Raw genomic sequence first — 15,565 nt, forward strand, 5'->3', positions numbered from 1 at the left:
GCATTGACCCATAGACTGGGGTCTATGACAGGGCCATTACTCACAACCATGTATTTGGTATTCTTTATGTTCAAGTTTAGAACAAGGTTTTCACATGTCTCCACCTCTTTCAACAAGATCTGTTGCAGGTTCTCTGTGCTGTTGGCTGTAAGGACAGTGTCATCAGAATATGCGATGTTGTTAATCATCACTCCAATCACTTAGATGCCACCATCTATATCATGCAGAGCTTTGCTGAAGCGGGCCTCTGAGTACATGTTGAACAGGAGCAGGAACAGAATACAGCCTTGCCTTACACATTGTTTGATTGTGACTTCATTTGTGAGGCGTGTCCTCTTAAACACAGGTTTTCTGTTCCTAGGTCAATGTAAAAGGACTCAGTCAAATCTTTATTGCTGTAAGCTGTGAGTGCATAGACCTATATGATGTAGACATCCACGAATGCAGCACTGACTTAGACCATGATGAGGCAGTCACTGTTGAGCACTACTGGTCCATGAGAACAACTCTGTAGCGGTGCTGTCTGCTGTCCTCCCTAAAGTAATAAATAGTTGCTCATTGTGGCTGTTGTTGAACAGCAGTGAAGAGAAATCAGTGAAGCAACAGAGATCCTTATTTTGTAATGTTATGTGAATTTTGTCATGTCATCATTTCTTGTTATGTAATGTTACTTAAATTTTGTCTGGTCATCATGTTGGGTAAACAAAAACATTTAAAGAACTTAAGTGTTTATGCAAAGCAAATTATTTTATGTAGCTTTCTGATTCTGGAAAACCTCAAGAAAAGACTTGAAAAATCAACTTAATAACGTTTAAAAATTATTACATATTTAGGCCTAGGAAGAAATGGACTATGAAGATTTATGTTCAAAGAGATCTGGGTATTTACATTTCCTGTTTTAAATTGTATTATTCTGTAAATTATATACAGGAATTTGGATTTTCATACATGACTTGTGAGGCAGGATGTGCCATGTGTAAGCGGCCCTTTCCTGTCATTTTGTAATATCCGCTAATATGCAAATTCAGCAGAAAGGATTATTCTAGAAGGTCATTGTCATTGGAAAAAATACAAGTGTTTTTATTGGCCAGTATATTAGGATTTTTAATTGGTGAATGTGGCAAACTGGAGTGTTGCTATTGGTTATTTGTAATCACTCGATTTCCTTTTTTGTGGCTCCTCGCGTGTGCGAGTTAATTTGTCTGCGTCTTTGAATTTGGATCACTACAGCGGGTGGACGTGTTTTGTGTCCGTCCCACAATGGGTCTTCAGCCGGCCAAGTTAAGCGCTTTGTTATTGCCTTATATTAATTCAAATGCATTCTTGTGTTTCGGACTTTTCCCACTTAAAGTAACTTCCTTAATTATGTAGAATTTCATCTTGTGTGCCGGAGTTTTCTCTAGTTTTCCACATTTACCAAAATAGAGCATTTGTATGACTTAGCTTTTATGCTAGTCCGCAACGTGTTGTTTTTGGAGGTAGACCTTTTTTTCTAACTCTAGTAATTGTAAGTAATTGTAACACTCTTTCTTGAATAGCGTAATTAATTTTTTGATTCTTTCGAGGTTGCCTCCTTTCATTCCGTAAATTTAACTTTAATGTGAACCTCTATATCAAACTTTGTTCGTGACCGAAGAGCTTAATTGTTTCCCTTACACATCTTTTGTTTTGTGTCTCAAGTATCAGTTAATCCGCAGTTCATTTATAATTGTATGTTCATTTTCTCAATAATTATTTGTCTGTTGGGTGTATTATTGTAAGTCTTTTCTCCCCCATAACATCATACATTCTCATGGACCTCATAGGGCCCCCGCACGTTCCACAATCCTGTCTTAGTTGTCATTATTAGGCCTATAAGCTCCCAGCGTACGATTTGAATTTGAGTATTGAAAGTTATCTGTCACGTTTCCATGTTCTGATGTGAATTCATCGCCACTGCGTCATTTTACCATTTCTTTATTCACATTTTATGTCAATATTTATTATTATTTTTATTTTTATTCTAATTATTATTATTAGTATGTGTAGGCGTAATTATTTTGACTACCACTACACTCATCCTCTAGGCACTTTTCTGAGCCTGGCACCTCATTTTGCTGATAATAAATATTTCAATATTTCTTAATCTCTTGGATGGTGTTGTGCAGTTTCCATGAGCATTTCCTATCACCATTTTAATGAGGTTATCTTTTCCTAATCTAATATGTGCAGAACGGGAGATTCTTCATACCGCTGCCCCACATAAGGAGTGGCCATACTTGGGGTCATATTTTAGTTTTACTGCCATATTGATTATCCTGGGAACTTCATAATGCAGTAGTTTTCTGGGGTCTTCTGCACCTCAGTACATCACCATTTCCATTGCTGATGCTCCCCGGTTCAGAGATCTTTTGGCTCATGAAGGACTCTCCAGTCTCATTCCAGTCCTGTTGAAGCTGCTGTCCTTCAACATGATCGTTCCAGTGGCATTGCCTCCACTGAGGGACCATAACCCTAACTAAAGGTAATATTATACACTTATTAATTAAACAATTATGATTAATTAGCAAACATATTGTTGGACTTGAAGCACTTATTTACATAACAATTTATCTCTGTGCCAAACTAGCAGCCATGTGGTTGGCTTCAAAGCATTAATTCAAGGTTGAAGTAGTAAAATCTTATAAAACAAGAAAACTAGCAGCTAAGATTTTGGCCATAATGTATAATTTCAAGGTTGTAAAAGGATGAAATGTACTTGTGAAATTTTTACTAGTGGCCATGTTGTTGGCCATAAAGCAATAGTCTATTTCAAGGTTGTTGTTGCTTAGGCCTTTGGTACCCTCCACATTCTCCAACTTGTGGAAAAGAACTAGTGATTTCTTTACATATTCACACTCCTCAATTGATGAAGAAGAATTATGTTGAGAACCAAATCATAACCTATCATTACCATTATCATAGCAATAATTAAATACCGGCCCCATGGTATAGGGGTAGTGTGCCAGCCTCTTACCCGGAGGCCCTGGTTTCGATTCCTGGCCAGGTCAGGGACTTTTACCTGGATCTGAGGGCTGGTTCAAAGTCCACTCAGCTTATGTGATTACAATTGAGGAGCAATCTAATGGTGAGATGGTGAATCCGGTCTAGGGAATCAAGAATAATGGCCGAGAGGATTCGTTGTGCTGACCACATGACACCTCATAATCTGCAGGCCTTCGGGATGAGCAGTGGTCGCTTGGTAGGTCATGGCCCTTCGGGGCTGTTGCACCATGGTGTTTATTAGTTTTATAGCAATAATTAAATAATCTGTCACTTTGTAATTTAAAGGTTGTATCCAGAAATTCTGACTAAGCATCATGTTGAATGCTCTATGGTTAAAATAAAAGTGCAGCACAAACAACAAAACACTTGAAAGGAAATTATCAAAATATTGTAAACTATCACTTGGAGCATTCAATTGCATTGCCATTATGTTCAACTGTTTCTGAAGTTGACAGAATAAATATCATAATATGTATAACACTGTATCTAGAAAAACTGATAAAATACAATACCACATGAATAAGAACTTAAAATATCATTAAATTTAGAAACACTCTACTTCTTAATTTGTTTACCTTCCAGAGTTGGTTTTTCCCTTGGACTCAGCGAGGGATCCCACCTCTACAGCCTCAGGGCAGTGTCCTGGAGAGTGAGACATTGGATCATAGGATACAACTGGGAAGGACGACCAGTACTTCACCCAGGCAGCCTCATCTGCTATGCTGAACAGGGGCCTTGTGGGGGATGGGAAGATTGGAAGGGATAGACAAGGAAGAGGGAAGGAAGCAGCCATGGCCTTAAGTTAGGTACCATCCTGGCATTTGCCTGGAGGAGAAGTGAGAAACCGCAGAAAACCACTTTGAGGATGGCTGAGGTGGGAATCAAACCCACCTCTACTCAGTTGACCTCCCGAGGCTGAGTGGACCACCTTCCAGCCCTCATACCACATTTCAAATTTTGTGGCAGAGCCGGGAACCAAACCTGGGCCTCCAGGGGTGGCAGCTAATCACACTAACCACTACACCACACAGGCAGACAGAAACACTGTACTAAATTATTTAAAATAAATCTATTAAAAATATCATACAAAGCTGAGCATTCAGTAATAGCATTCAGTCATGATCTCTTGCTCTAACAAGATTCACTTTCTCAAAATTAATTTTTTCTTTTCACTATCTCAATATTTACAAATGAACTACTCAATAATTTGTCGACACAACAAAAACACTATGAATATATATCACAACAATGGATCTAGTCCCATTTATACAACTTTTTGTCCAACACTAGAACCTTCATGAATTTCTCAGGTTTATAAAAACTTGCAGACTCGTACATGTTTTTGGAAGTACCAGCACTCATCTATGATTAAAACAAAAAAGCAGCACAAACAACAAAACACTTTTATGGCCAGTTTATAGTCATGCTTTAATAGAAATGAAGAAGTTACTATTTTTGTTTTGCTAGTGGCTTTACGTCACACCAACACAGATAGATCTTATGGCAACAACGGGATAGGAAAGTCCTAGGAGTTGGAAGGAAGCAGCCATGGCCTTAAGGTACAGCCCCAGCATTTGCCTGGTGTGAAAATGGGAAACCACGGAAAACCATCTTCAGAGCTGCCGACAGTGGGATTTGAACCCACTATCTCCCGAATGTAAGTTCATAACCGCGCACCCCTAACCGCACGGCCAACTCACCCGGTGAAATTATCTTCATCATCAGTTTATTCCCATTTATGATTCTAGCAATGTATATAGATAACTAGAATGTAACAGTTACAATTTCACTTCATGAAGTAAATTACAAGTAAAAATTACATTTTGTAAAAAGTAATGAATACAAGTAAAAAAAACTAAAAAGGTATTCATAAAGTACCTAATTCGATTACTTTTACTCAATTACTTCCCAACTCTGTATGTATTAAGTGTATTTTGGAGCTATTTTAGCTGCCAATCTTCTTTTGGTGATTGGTGAATCTTCCAAACATTTCAACTGCATGCAAGAAATGAACAGATAACAATTTGACACTCACTGGTGGTCCAGGTGGTCCAATTGGTCCTGGTTCACCCCGTGCACCTCCACCACCTGTACCATTTCCAGGTGGTCCTCGTGGTCCTGGCTTTCCGGGTAGTCCTGGAAGTCCATCCTCTCCTCTGTCTCCCTTAGTACCTGCAGCACCAGACTCACCCTAAAAGAAAAAAAGAACGATGAATTAGTGTTGACCTTAAAATTAGTGAGCAGGGATTCTACTTGTTCCATCACGAGAAAAGTTACACAGTATTCTTGTCACAGACTTTTCGTCACATGGCTAGTATGCCTAACCTGTATTTACATCACAGTTCAATTTTGTCATTCAGTTTGTTTTGTCATACTGACGTAATGCTTTTATTTTGGTTATATCATAGTATGATTTTGTCATTGGTGGGATTTTTCACTGCAATTACTTTCTTAAATTATACAAATTATTGTTATATTTGCTGGAAAGTAGAAAATGCTGGGTTTGTGATGCAACTTTTAAAGTACAGTACTCTTTAGTCCAATGCATATAGGACCGAGCTTTGTCCGATTATAGAGATCTGTTGGATTACTGGCTATTCAATGAAAAACAGAGTCATTTAAATTAAAGTGCGAAAAAACTTAAACAATACTGTGTTCTGCTAAGAGTACATATTAAAAGAAAAACCCTCCACTCGTACATTTTCTCTGCGAAATGGAAGAGCATAGACTCATGGATATGCTTTTGTGCTTAGAAGACAAGAGAGCAAACCAGTGCTCTAAGATGTCCTTGCTGTCAGTAAAGGTGGTAGCATTGTCAGCTGATTTCAGAGTTCCTTTTGAAGAATGAATTAGTCCATATACAATAGTTCTTTAATCTCTGTATAAAAGTTTTGCAGATCTCTGGCATTAGATAACCTTTTAAGTTCTTGAGCTTTCTGTTGCCACCCATTGTTCTTCATTTCCCTGATTTGAGTCTGGCATTTCCATTTAAGACCTTGAAAATGGGCCTTCTTGAAACTGGAGGACTGATCTTGCTGAAGGGATGTAAGAGCTTGCTGCGTGGCTTGATGAGGATCATAATTTCTGAATTGTTGTCCTCAAACCAGTCTTGACTCTTTTTTTCTTCAAAAGCAATAGGGTCCTTAGCTAACTCAAGGAGAACTGTTTGAATTGTTGACCATTCTTGATCCACATCATTTGTGATAGTGACACTGGTAATAACTAACAACCATCACTCCAGCTCAAATTCACAGATGGCAGTGGCATCACATAATCATGTGGTTACATCCCAAACTATCTTCTGCAGAGATATAATAGCTACTGTTATGGAACGTAATGACCAACTTACAGTTTAAGTAACTTTTCAGCGCTTACCACATACAGTATACGCAAATAATCCACGCCATTGACTAATCTGTGCACCCTTATTTGAGGAGAGATTTTAAAATCAAAACAAATTGGCTTTATTTTATGTTTTATTTACAAGACATTAATCCTATGTAATGATATATTCCAAAACTGAATACAATAGCTTATAAATGTTTTAGAAATCTTCAAATGATGTTGGGTAGATATCCCACCCATCAGAATTGTCATGCAGTTTGCTTACCTTCCCCTGATATATGTAATTGACTATTTTTGCTTATGTGTTGTAATGAGTGTGCTTTCTGGTATTGACTCTATGGTAACATTTCTTGCAAAATGTTGGCCAATTACTATTTGTTTTTTTAAAGTTGAATTTTGTTTTCGCCAGTCGTGTGCACGATTTTCTCCAACATTGTGCTATCTTTCTACTGCATGGATTCGAATGTTGTCTGCAATGTCATTAAACCTAAGTTTTTCTTTATCTGTCAGTGAGTGATTATGAGAATTTGTAGCCATATTTAATACGTGATTCACACTTCACTTCTAAAGTGCTATTTACACCACACAGACCAAGGCTGGACAACATTATAATGTAACGGGATCCTTTGTTTGAGGTGAAGCGGCACCAACCTTATATAAATTAATGTGTGCCCTCAAGATTTTCTTCACTAAAAACTTTCTTCAGCTTATTGCTGGAGTCACCCAGGCTCATTTTGATTGTTGGTGAAGGTTTCAAGGCTGGATGCCCTTCCTGGTACCACATGACTTTTGAGATGAACATCGCGCCAAGAATCAACCGGGATTTGAACTGCAGTATCCTGGGTAGGAAGGCAGCAGCTAAGCCACTGAGCTAATAACCTACCCCCCCACCAGAAAAAATATGCATGAAATTTTGTGTATATATGATAATATTACAAGTGATAAGCTTTAACAGCTTCATTTCAAGTAATACTAATCCCGTATTGACTACAATCAATTAATGAATATTCAAGATAAACTTAAATATTATAACTAAGTGGTCCGCCTATTCAATACAATATATAATTTATTATATTTAGTACATGTTTCGTCCCCTAAGGGACATCACCTGCTAATAATAAATTAACATTAAAATATCAGAAATACAAAATAAATATTATTAAAATTGGAAAGACACATTCAATTTTTTTTTGATATATGGTTATGAGTTATGACATTTAAAATAAGATCTTCAAAATTTTGTTAAAATTGTAAGTCATAAGACAGATAAAACAGTTAAATTGTCCACATTACTCTTGTTGATATTCTTGGAAAATACCAGTTTTGCTTATAAAATCTTAAAACATTTGTTGTAAATAGCACACTTGATTTGTATCTCTTAGTGAAAGATTTGTTGAAACTTAATAAGCATTCCTTAGATGGTATAATAAATTTGAATGCTTCAGAATTTAAAGTCAGCTCGGGGCCATGATGGTAAAGTTCTGTGTGGTAATGGATATAATTTTATCTGAAACATGTACTAAATATAATAATAATATAATAAATTATATATTGTATTGAATAGGCAGACCACTTAGTTATAATATTTAAGTTTATCTTGAATATTCATTAATTGATTTATATGGTAATATTTGGGCTATTATTCCTAAACTAATTGAAAATGGTACTCACCCGGCTACCCTTTTCTCCTGGAGAACCTGCAGGTCCAGGTAAACCTCTGTCACCAGGAGGTCCAACTGGACCTAGAATTCCCATTGGACCAGGTGGTCCTCTAGGTCCCTGCAACATTATTATATTTGTCAGTATTATGTTCAATAAGCTACTAGTGCACTACAGTTCTATTTAATGCATGCTCAGTTAACAAATTCTAACAAGTAGAACAATTTACAATAACTTACATGTAAGTTAATCAATTCTTAACAGATTAAATGTTCAACAGGGGCAGATCTTACTAAAATTATACACCTACCGGATTGAACTATCAATAAAGCTTTACTAAACAGGGTGTGAATTAATCTGGAACACTATTACTGATCCGCAGAGGGAGCATTGCCTCTTGATGATACTCTATGATGAAATAATTAATTTATTATAATGGAAGTCATTTGTCTTCAGTTTTGACTTAATTTACAGTTGTGAGGTTCTTTAGTCTGTCAAAACTAATTCATTATAACATAAATTTAGAAAATACCTCAAAGAAAACATTTCTTACCTATTATTAATTAAAAACAGAATGACATGTTTCTTTCTTGAGAGAACATTATCGGGTTCTATGAAATCACATTTTTAATTTTTAAAATATATTATGAATTGATGAAAATAATTAAGAATTGTAAAAACATTTAGGTTTAAATACTGTTTATACCCTTTGATTACTTGAAAGTTGCAACTCTTCTTAATGAAGTGATTCAGCAGTGCTTCCTCTCCCTTTACTAGTCCGGCAAAGAGTGCAGTGCTCTGTCATTGACATGAGGCCAGCTGGCTACATTGTTGACAACTTTCCATTACGTCGTGTTCTAGTTATGTCAACGGCTTATGCAGAACAGTGCTTTTAGCTTTATTATTATTGTTATTATTATCATTGTAATTTAATAATAATAATAATAATAATAATAATAATAATAATAATAATAATAATAATAATAATAATAATAATAATAATAATAATAATACAGCTGCAAGTACAGTTCCATGACAGCTGATGATTTCATGGGGGTGTGACATAATATAAAGTTATTGACAAAGTAGTCAGCTGGCCTCACACCACTGCACCTTGCACTGTTTGCTGGACTGGTAAAAGAGCATTGCTCGACTACTTCATTAAGACAAGTTGTAACCTTCAAGTATTAAAGGGTATAAACAGAAGTTAAACATAAATATTTTTACATTTCTTAATCATTTTTCTCAGTTCATAATATATTTAAAAAAATTAAAAGTATGATTTGATAGAATATGATGTTATTTCGAGAAAGAAACATATCATTCTGTGTATATTTTTTCAGGTATAATATGTTAATAAATATTTTTTTGTATTTTCTAAATTTGTGTTAAACTGAATTAGTTTTGAAAGACTGAAAAATCTCACAGTACTGGTAATAAAATAATGAATTAACTGTTCATTTTCTGTTATCAGAGCCACCACTGATTGCAAAAGTTTTTCTTTCTTTCCTGCCTCGAGATTATTTATGCAGTGTGAAAACTATCTCTAAGTGGTACGAGGGCTGGACCAAGTTTCACTTAGCCTCAGGAGGTTAACTGAGAAGAGAGGGTTTGAGTCCCACCTCAGCCATCCTCGAAGTGGATTTTTGTGGTTTCCCACTTCTTCTCCAGGCAACTGCCGGGAAGGTACCTAACTTAAGACCATGGCCTCTGCCTTCCCTCTCCCTTTTCTATCCCTTCCAATCTCCCCAACCCCTCATAAAGCCCCTTTTCTGCATAGCAGGTGAGGCTGCCTGGGCAAGGTACTGGTCGTCCTCCCCAGTTGTGTCCCATACTCGAAGTCTCACATTCCAGGACCTTGAGGCAGTAGAAGTGGGATCCCTTGCTGAGTCCAGGTGAAAAGCCAAACCCAAACGTTAAACAGATGATGATGATGACAAAACTATTTCTAACTGGCGTACATTCTCCCTCCAAATTGAAATAACAAAAAATGTGAGAAGTTGGCAAATATCTTACAAGCAAATATACTCAGTGAAGCTAGCCTGATTTTCTTCTCCTAACCTATGCTGCTGGAGGCTTAAGAAAGATACCGTACTTCTTTCTTTGGCTCTATAACCTGGAGAGCTACCATTCCTTCTTTCACTGCTTCAGCTCATTTCCCTCATATACTTCATGTAGCACTCCTCCAGAAACTTCCTAGATCTGTTTTCTACAATATTTTATAGAAGTTTTCCGGTAAGAAAGCTAGCAAGAGAGTGTACAAAAAATGGCATCCAATAATAACAGTCAGACAGAGGGCATTGTACCAGTTAATTTAAGTATAGGAAGCAACATTCTCCTAGCCATAATGACGGAGATATTGGAAAGAATTTGTCATGTAAAATAGGACACATTGTCAAAGTACAGAAAACAACATTCTCCTAGCTAAAATGACAGGGACATTGGAAAGAATTTGTCGTGTGAAATAGGGCACATTGCCAAACCTAATGAAACCGCCAAAGAGGCATAATAATTATTTTAATGTTGGACAGCTAGGTTTTACATGAAAAGCTGCTCAAAATACCACCACTTACCTCAAGGCATCTCCTCACTCAATCCACAACACCCTGGATTACCCCACACACCTGTTCCTCTTGAACAGTAGCAATGGCCGCATGCAGGTGAATGGCGAATATGGCCTCGTCCTCAAGTTCCTCCCTGTACACCAGCTCCTTGAGGTGACTCCCTAGGAAGTAGTCCAAGGAATTGAGGTCTAGTGACCTTGGGGGCAAGGACACAGGTCCTCCATCACCTATCCACCATCATGGATATTGTCTATTCAGCTCCTGAAGGGACTCGTTACAATAATGGCATGGTGTGCTGGAATCACATACTACGTAGTACCGCATAAGGAATGTCTGGGAGGATGGGCAGCATTTTTCAGAGAAACATGGCATAATTTCTGCCATTCAGATGTTCAGGTAGAAGTTATGGACCGATGATGATACAGTCCATGAGCCCTGCCCACATGTTTGTCCTCCAGCAAACTTGGTGATCCCTTTCCTACACAGCTTGTGGGTTCTCATGAGCCCATCTGTGGCTATTGTGGGAGTTTAAGACACTGAACCTCATCAGACTGCAGTATTCTTGGCAATAGGTCCTCTTCTCTTTCATGAGCTTCTAACAGTCAATTATAAGACCGTGTGCGACGCAGATGATCATCCTCCATAAGGTGCCAAATGGACAGATATCTATATGAGTACAGCAGATCGTCCTCCCACAGAATAGCATGGATGAGTCTGTGATGCACTTGAAGTGTTTGTGCAATCTTGCACACGCTCGAAGTATCATTCTCCATGATCATTGCCAGAAGCCTCTCCTTCAACTGCAGTGTTCGACGAGTCACCGAATGACCATGATCTGGAGTTGGTGGGGCAGCAACGACACCCATTTCCTGCATATGTCGTCCACCCACTCAAACACATGGTGACTCGGATGATGGCACACAGGATATCTTACCCTGTACAGTGCTTTGGCCACGTAGGGACAAATACCACTCTCACCCAGGGTAAGATGCATGTCACAGCACTCTGCTACTCTGTAAGGTGGCATCACACTGCTATGGTGAAACACAACCAAATGCCACTGTACATCACACTTGCAGACACTCCGTTGTCTTTGTGTCACTTGCATAATTATTTATTGTTGACAACATTACTATGATGAAAGATGTCGTGGGGCTTGTTTTGAGGCATTGAATGTCATATTCATACCACAGACCCCACCTCAAACTACATGTCATTCCTTATCCTATTTGCCTTGGGTTGTTTACTATACTCATTTGACTTGTCCAGATCTATTTTACATGCCCTGTGATTATTGAACACAATTTTTTGTACACCTTATATGTATAGGGAGCAGATGGAGAGCAATGACTTACCATGTTAACACGCATGGATAAAGTACACACAAAAGAAATACATACTTCCAAAATTTTTGGCTGTAACCTTCGTCAGTAGAATAAGAATTATCTCTCCTCTACTGAAAAAGCTTCAGCCAAAAATAAGTAGAATAATCTATCCTACACTGATGAAGGTTGCAGCCAAAAACACTGACAATGATGGCAACCAAAAAAACGAGTAGAATAAGAATCATCTATCCCCTGCTGACCAAGGCTGCAGTTGAAAATTTTTTACCCATATGTTTCTATCCATGCTTACATGGTAAGTTGCTGCTCTTTCCTTCTGTTTCCTATACACAGGTATAATTAATAGAAGTTTATTAAATCTACTATTGAAGTACCAACCCTGGTATGTTCCTGTTCTCCCAGCTTCAGATCTTTGTTGTTGTTTTTAATAAACTTACGTGAAGTGCTTATGACTACTCTAATAAGATGGTAAAAATTAGACTCTTCTAGCAGTTAATATTAAGGCAAATTCTACAAAATTTATACAGTAAGTATGGTACCCCTCATATTAATATGCAGACCATCACTTTGTTGGAGAAAATCTTCAATTCACACCCTGTTATTCACACACTCAGATACTTATTCTTTGAAGTGGATTCAACATTTTAAGAACTGAAACTTTGTCCTTAAAGAATGTGAAAAAAATCATTTGAGAATTCTATTGATATAAAAACCAGTTAGGAAAAAATAAGATTCCTGAAAGGGTAATTTAAACAATGGAGGTAGAAGTATTAAAATCATTCCTTTCTAGAGTTTGAATGATGCTTTAAGATGAAAAAGAGCAGTGTTATCAGCCATCCTCTCCCTCTCATAAGCTCAGGCATGTCTGCAGTAAACTTGCTTTAGACTTATGGACTTTGAAAGTTAGTACATAGTGTATTTACGTTCTCTTATGTATATGCCAAGATTGATGAAATTTTTCTTTTTTCTATAACAGAGAAGGTCAGATAACCTTTTCTATAGGGACAAAGGAAAGCTAAATCATTTCAATACAGGCCATAAGGGCCCATCAAGGAGGGGAAGGTACAGGTTTCCATTATCTCTAACCTGAGTGTTAAATGGGATAGAGTTCCTTTGAATTAATCTGGTACTAATTTCTGGTGTAGGCTGAATGAACCATAGGTCCATGAGGAAGACTTGTTTCTAAACTTCTTGACTTCCTGACATTAATTCCTGCCTTTATCACTTCAGTAAAATAGCCTCCTTCATAGAGATAGTGTGTCCTTGACATTAATATTGTTATTGCAACGTTGACTTATTGACATATGGGTTTGACGCCTTTAGGAGTTCTTGAAATTCAGCATCAAAGTTGGTTTAGCCACCAATGGATGTCTGGCCATTTTTAATCACTTCTGATATCATGGTGAGATTTAAAAACCCTTACCTCTACATTAAATTTGAGTATTGCTTATCTTTTTTGTAGATTCTCTGAAAAGCAGCAATATGTGCAAATACGGCAGCCATGTGTCTGCTCGATGCAGAATCTTACATGATCTTTGTGTGGACTCGCCAGGTGTTTACTGCCATGTTGTGTGCATCCATGATCTTTCACTTGTGAAACAGACCATTTCTTGTATATATTTTCTTCTCTACAAAAACGTGGGTCATGTTTTATACTAGTAGGTACTGAGAAACAGCTGGGAATACCACAAACATGGACTGGACAGGAAAGACACTGAATTCTGCAACTGAAATGAAATAGTGAAATATTTATTAGAAGATAGTAACAATGATGCAATGTATGAATCTGGATGGTCAACTAGGTGCAAAAGACTTTTAAGAAAACCTAGATAAATTGCAATGCTGCCTTATTTGTTTATACATAGGTGCTTCTCTATTATATTCCTCTATTATCACAGCAGTTTGATATTTGTAGATATTTTAGATAGACCTTCTTCTTTTGTATATTAAAACAATGATGACAATAGGAAACTATGATTAAATGATTCATATTATAATTAAATTACCAGACTGCCACTTCTGATTTCAAATAGTTATTAATTTTAATTAAAAGTAGTTAATGTTAAAATGATTTAAAAATAATAAATAAAAATTAATTTAAATAACATTGTTAAATTACATCCGCTGTTGGTTGGTTATATCTGCTGCAAGCTACCATGTGCAATAGCACAAATTCCAATAGGGATGTATCACGCAAAACTTGTCCACTAGGCAGCGTAATGGTAATATCCGGTATGCGCTTTCTGCTTCTTGATTGTTTTACATGAGACTTATGCGGAGTATTTCTAAATTTATGATAATCGAAACAAAACTGTTACTTTGAATTCATGAAAATTAAGTTACCATATTCTGCTGATGTTTCGAAAGAGATTGGAAAAATATATAGGTGCAATGACGATTGCGTATTTGAAGACGGAACTGAAGGAAAAGGTCGGAGAATTATTCGGAAAGAAGTGAGTTGACTGAAAGGGAATGACTAAAAGTAACGACCTTTTCTTTTAGAATTTTTTGTTAAAATTGAATTTTTTAATTGTTTTGAAAAGATGAGTAGTATTTATATATATATATATTAGTTTAGAGGTGTACATAAAGCATGATGTTGGTATGACTGCAGTATCAGACGCTACATCCAGTTCTACTGAATTGAATTTCCCTACAGCGCACCACGAATATCAAGACCTTGTTTCAGGCCATAAGGCAGTTATAAATATTTTAAATTTGGAATTGATGGATTATTTCGTGTTCAGGAAGTCTGGAATTGAGGGTGCTCTAGTGTCAAATTATAGGTCACTCTGTTATTCATGGTACACCACCACACGCGATGTTATGGCTGCTTCCCTACTTCTATATCTTCTTGCTCTTGGGATTATTTCTAAGTAGTTGGTGCCACTCCATTAAAATATTGAAGGTACAGCGTTCTCCTTAAGTCTTCTTGTTTCACCTAAAATTATGGAGTAATACTGAAAATGTCCCTATCTAGCGGCGAGCATAGACACTGTGCCGGCTGCTGAAGCCTATCACAGTCCTCTGGGGCAATAATTAATGGCTGACAGAAGAAATGAAACTGGAGTGTTACTGGAATGAATGATCAAGGAAAACCGGAGTACACGGAGAAACCGAGGTGCCGGTATTTTGTCCCGCAGGAGTTCTTTTACGTGCCAGTAAATCTACTGACGTGAGGCTGACGTATTTGAGCACCTTCAAATACTACCGGACTGAGCCAGAATCAAACATTTGAAGTTGTGCTCAGAAGGCTAGCACTCTACCATCTGAGAACATCACTAACTTCTTATAAAATTATTTCTTAATTATAATTTTCTAATTCACTCCTTTCAGCAATGACAATATCTTCAACTGCAAAATGCTTCAAGCAGACATTGATATTATGAGTCACACTTTTATTTCTTAGGTCCTGTTTACGAAGCGCATGCATCCACTTTTTACAGAAGGGCACCTCCTTAGGAAATTGATGGTATGAATACGATTGACCTTAATTTTGGAACATTGAAATAGTGCAATAGTCAGGCAAAACAGTTTTGTTGTTTTCTTTTCTGCCATTGCTATATATTAAAACTTTAACTTCATCAATTAACTAGACAACTTCCATTAAAAATATAGAAGAACAAATGA

At 37.0% G+C, this 15,565-nt stretch overlaps 1 protein-coding gene across 1 annotated transcript in view; it reads right to left on the reverse strand.

Annotated features, from left to right (window-relative positions):
* Positions 1–15,565, reverse strand: part of LOC136876443 (collagen alpha-1(IX) chain) — a 407,441-nt gene that overhangs the window by 103,359 nt on the left and 288,517 nt on the right. Inside the window, exons 9-10 of the mRNA XM_067150419.2 lie at positions 8,041–8,148; positions 5,060–5,215 (exon numbers count right to left, since the gene is read on the reverse strand). Coding sequence (XP_067006520.2) covers positions 5,060–5,215; positions 8,041–8,148 — 264 coding nt within the window. The remainder of the gene's footprint in view (positions 1–5,059; positions 5,216–8,040; positions 8,149–15,565) is intronic.

Source organism: Anabrus simplex, chromosome 6, assembly GCF_040414725.1.
Source record: "Anabrus simplex isolate iqAnaSimp1 chromosome 6, ASM4041472v1, whole genome shotgun sequence".
Classification (NCBI taxonomy): domain Eukaryota; kingdom Metazoa; phylum Arthropoda; class Insecta; order Orthoptera; family Tettigoniidae; genus Anabrus; species Anabrus simplex.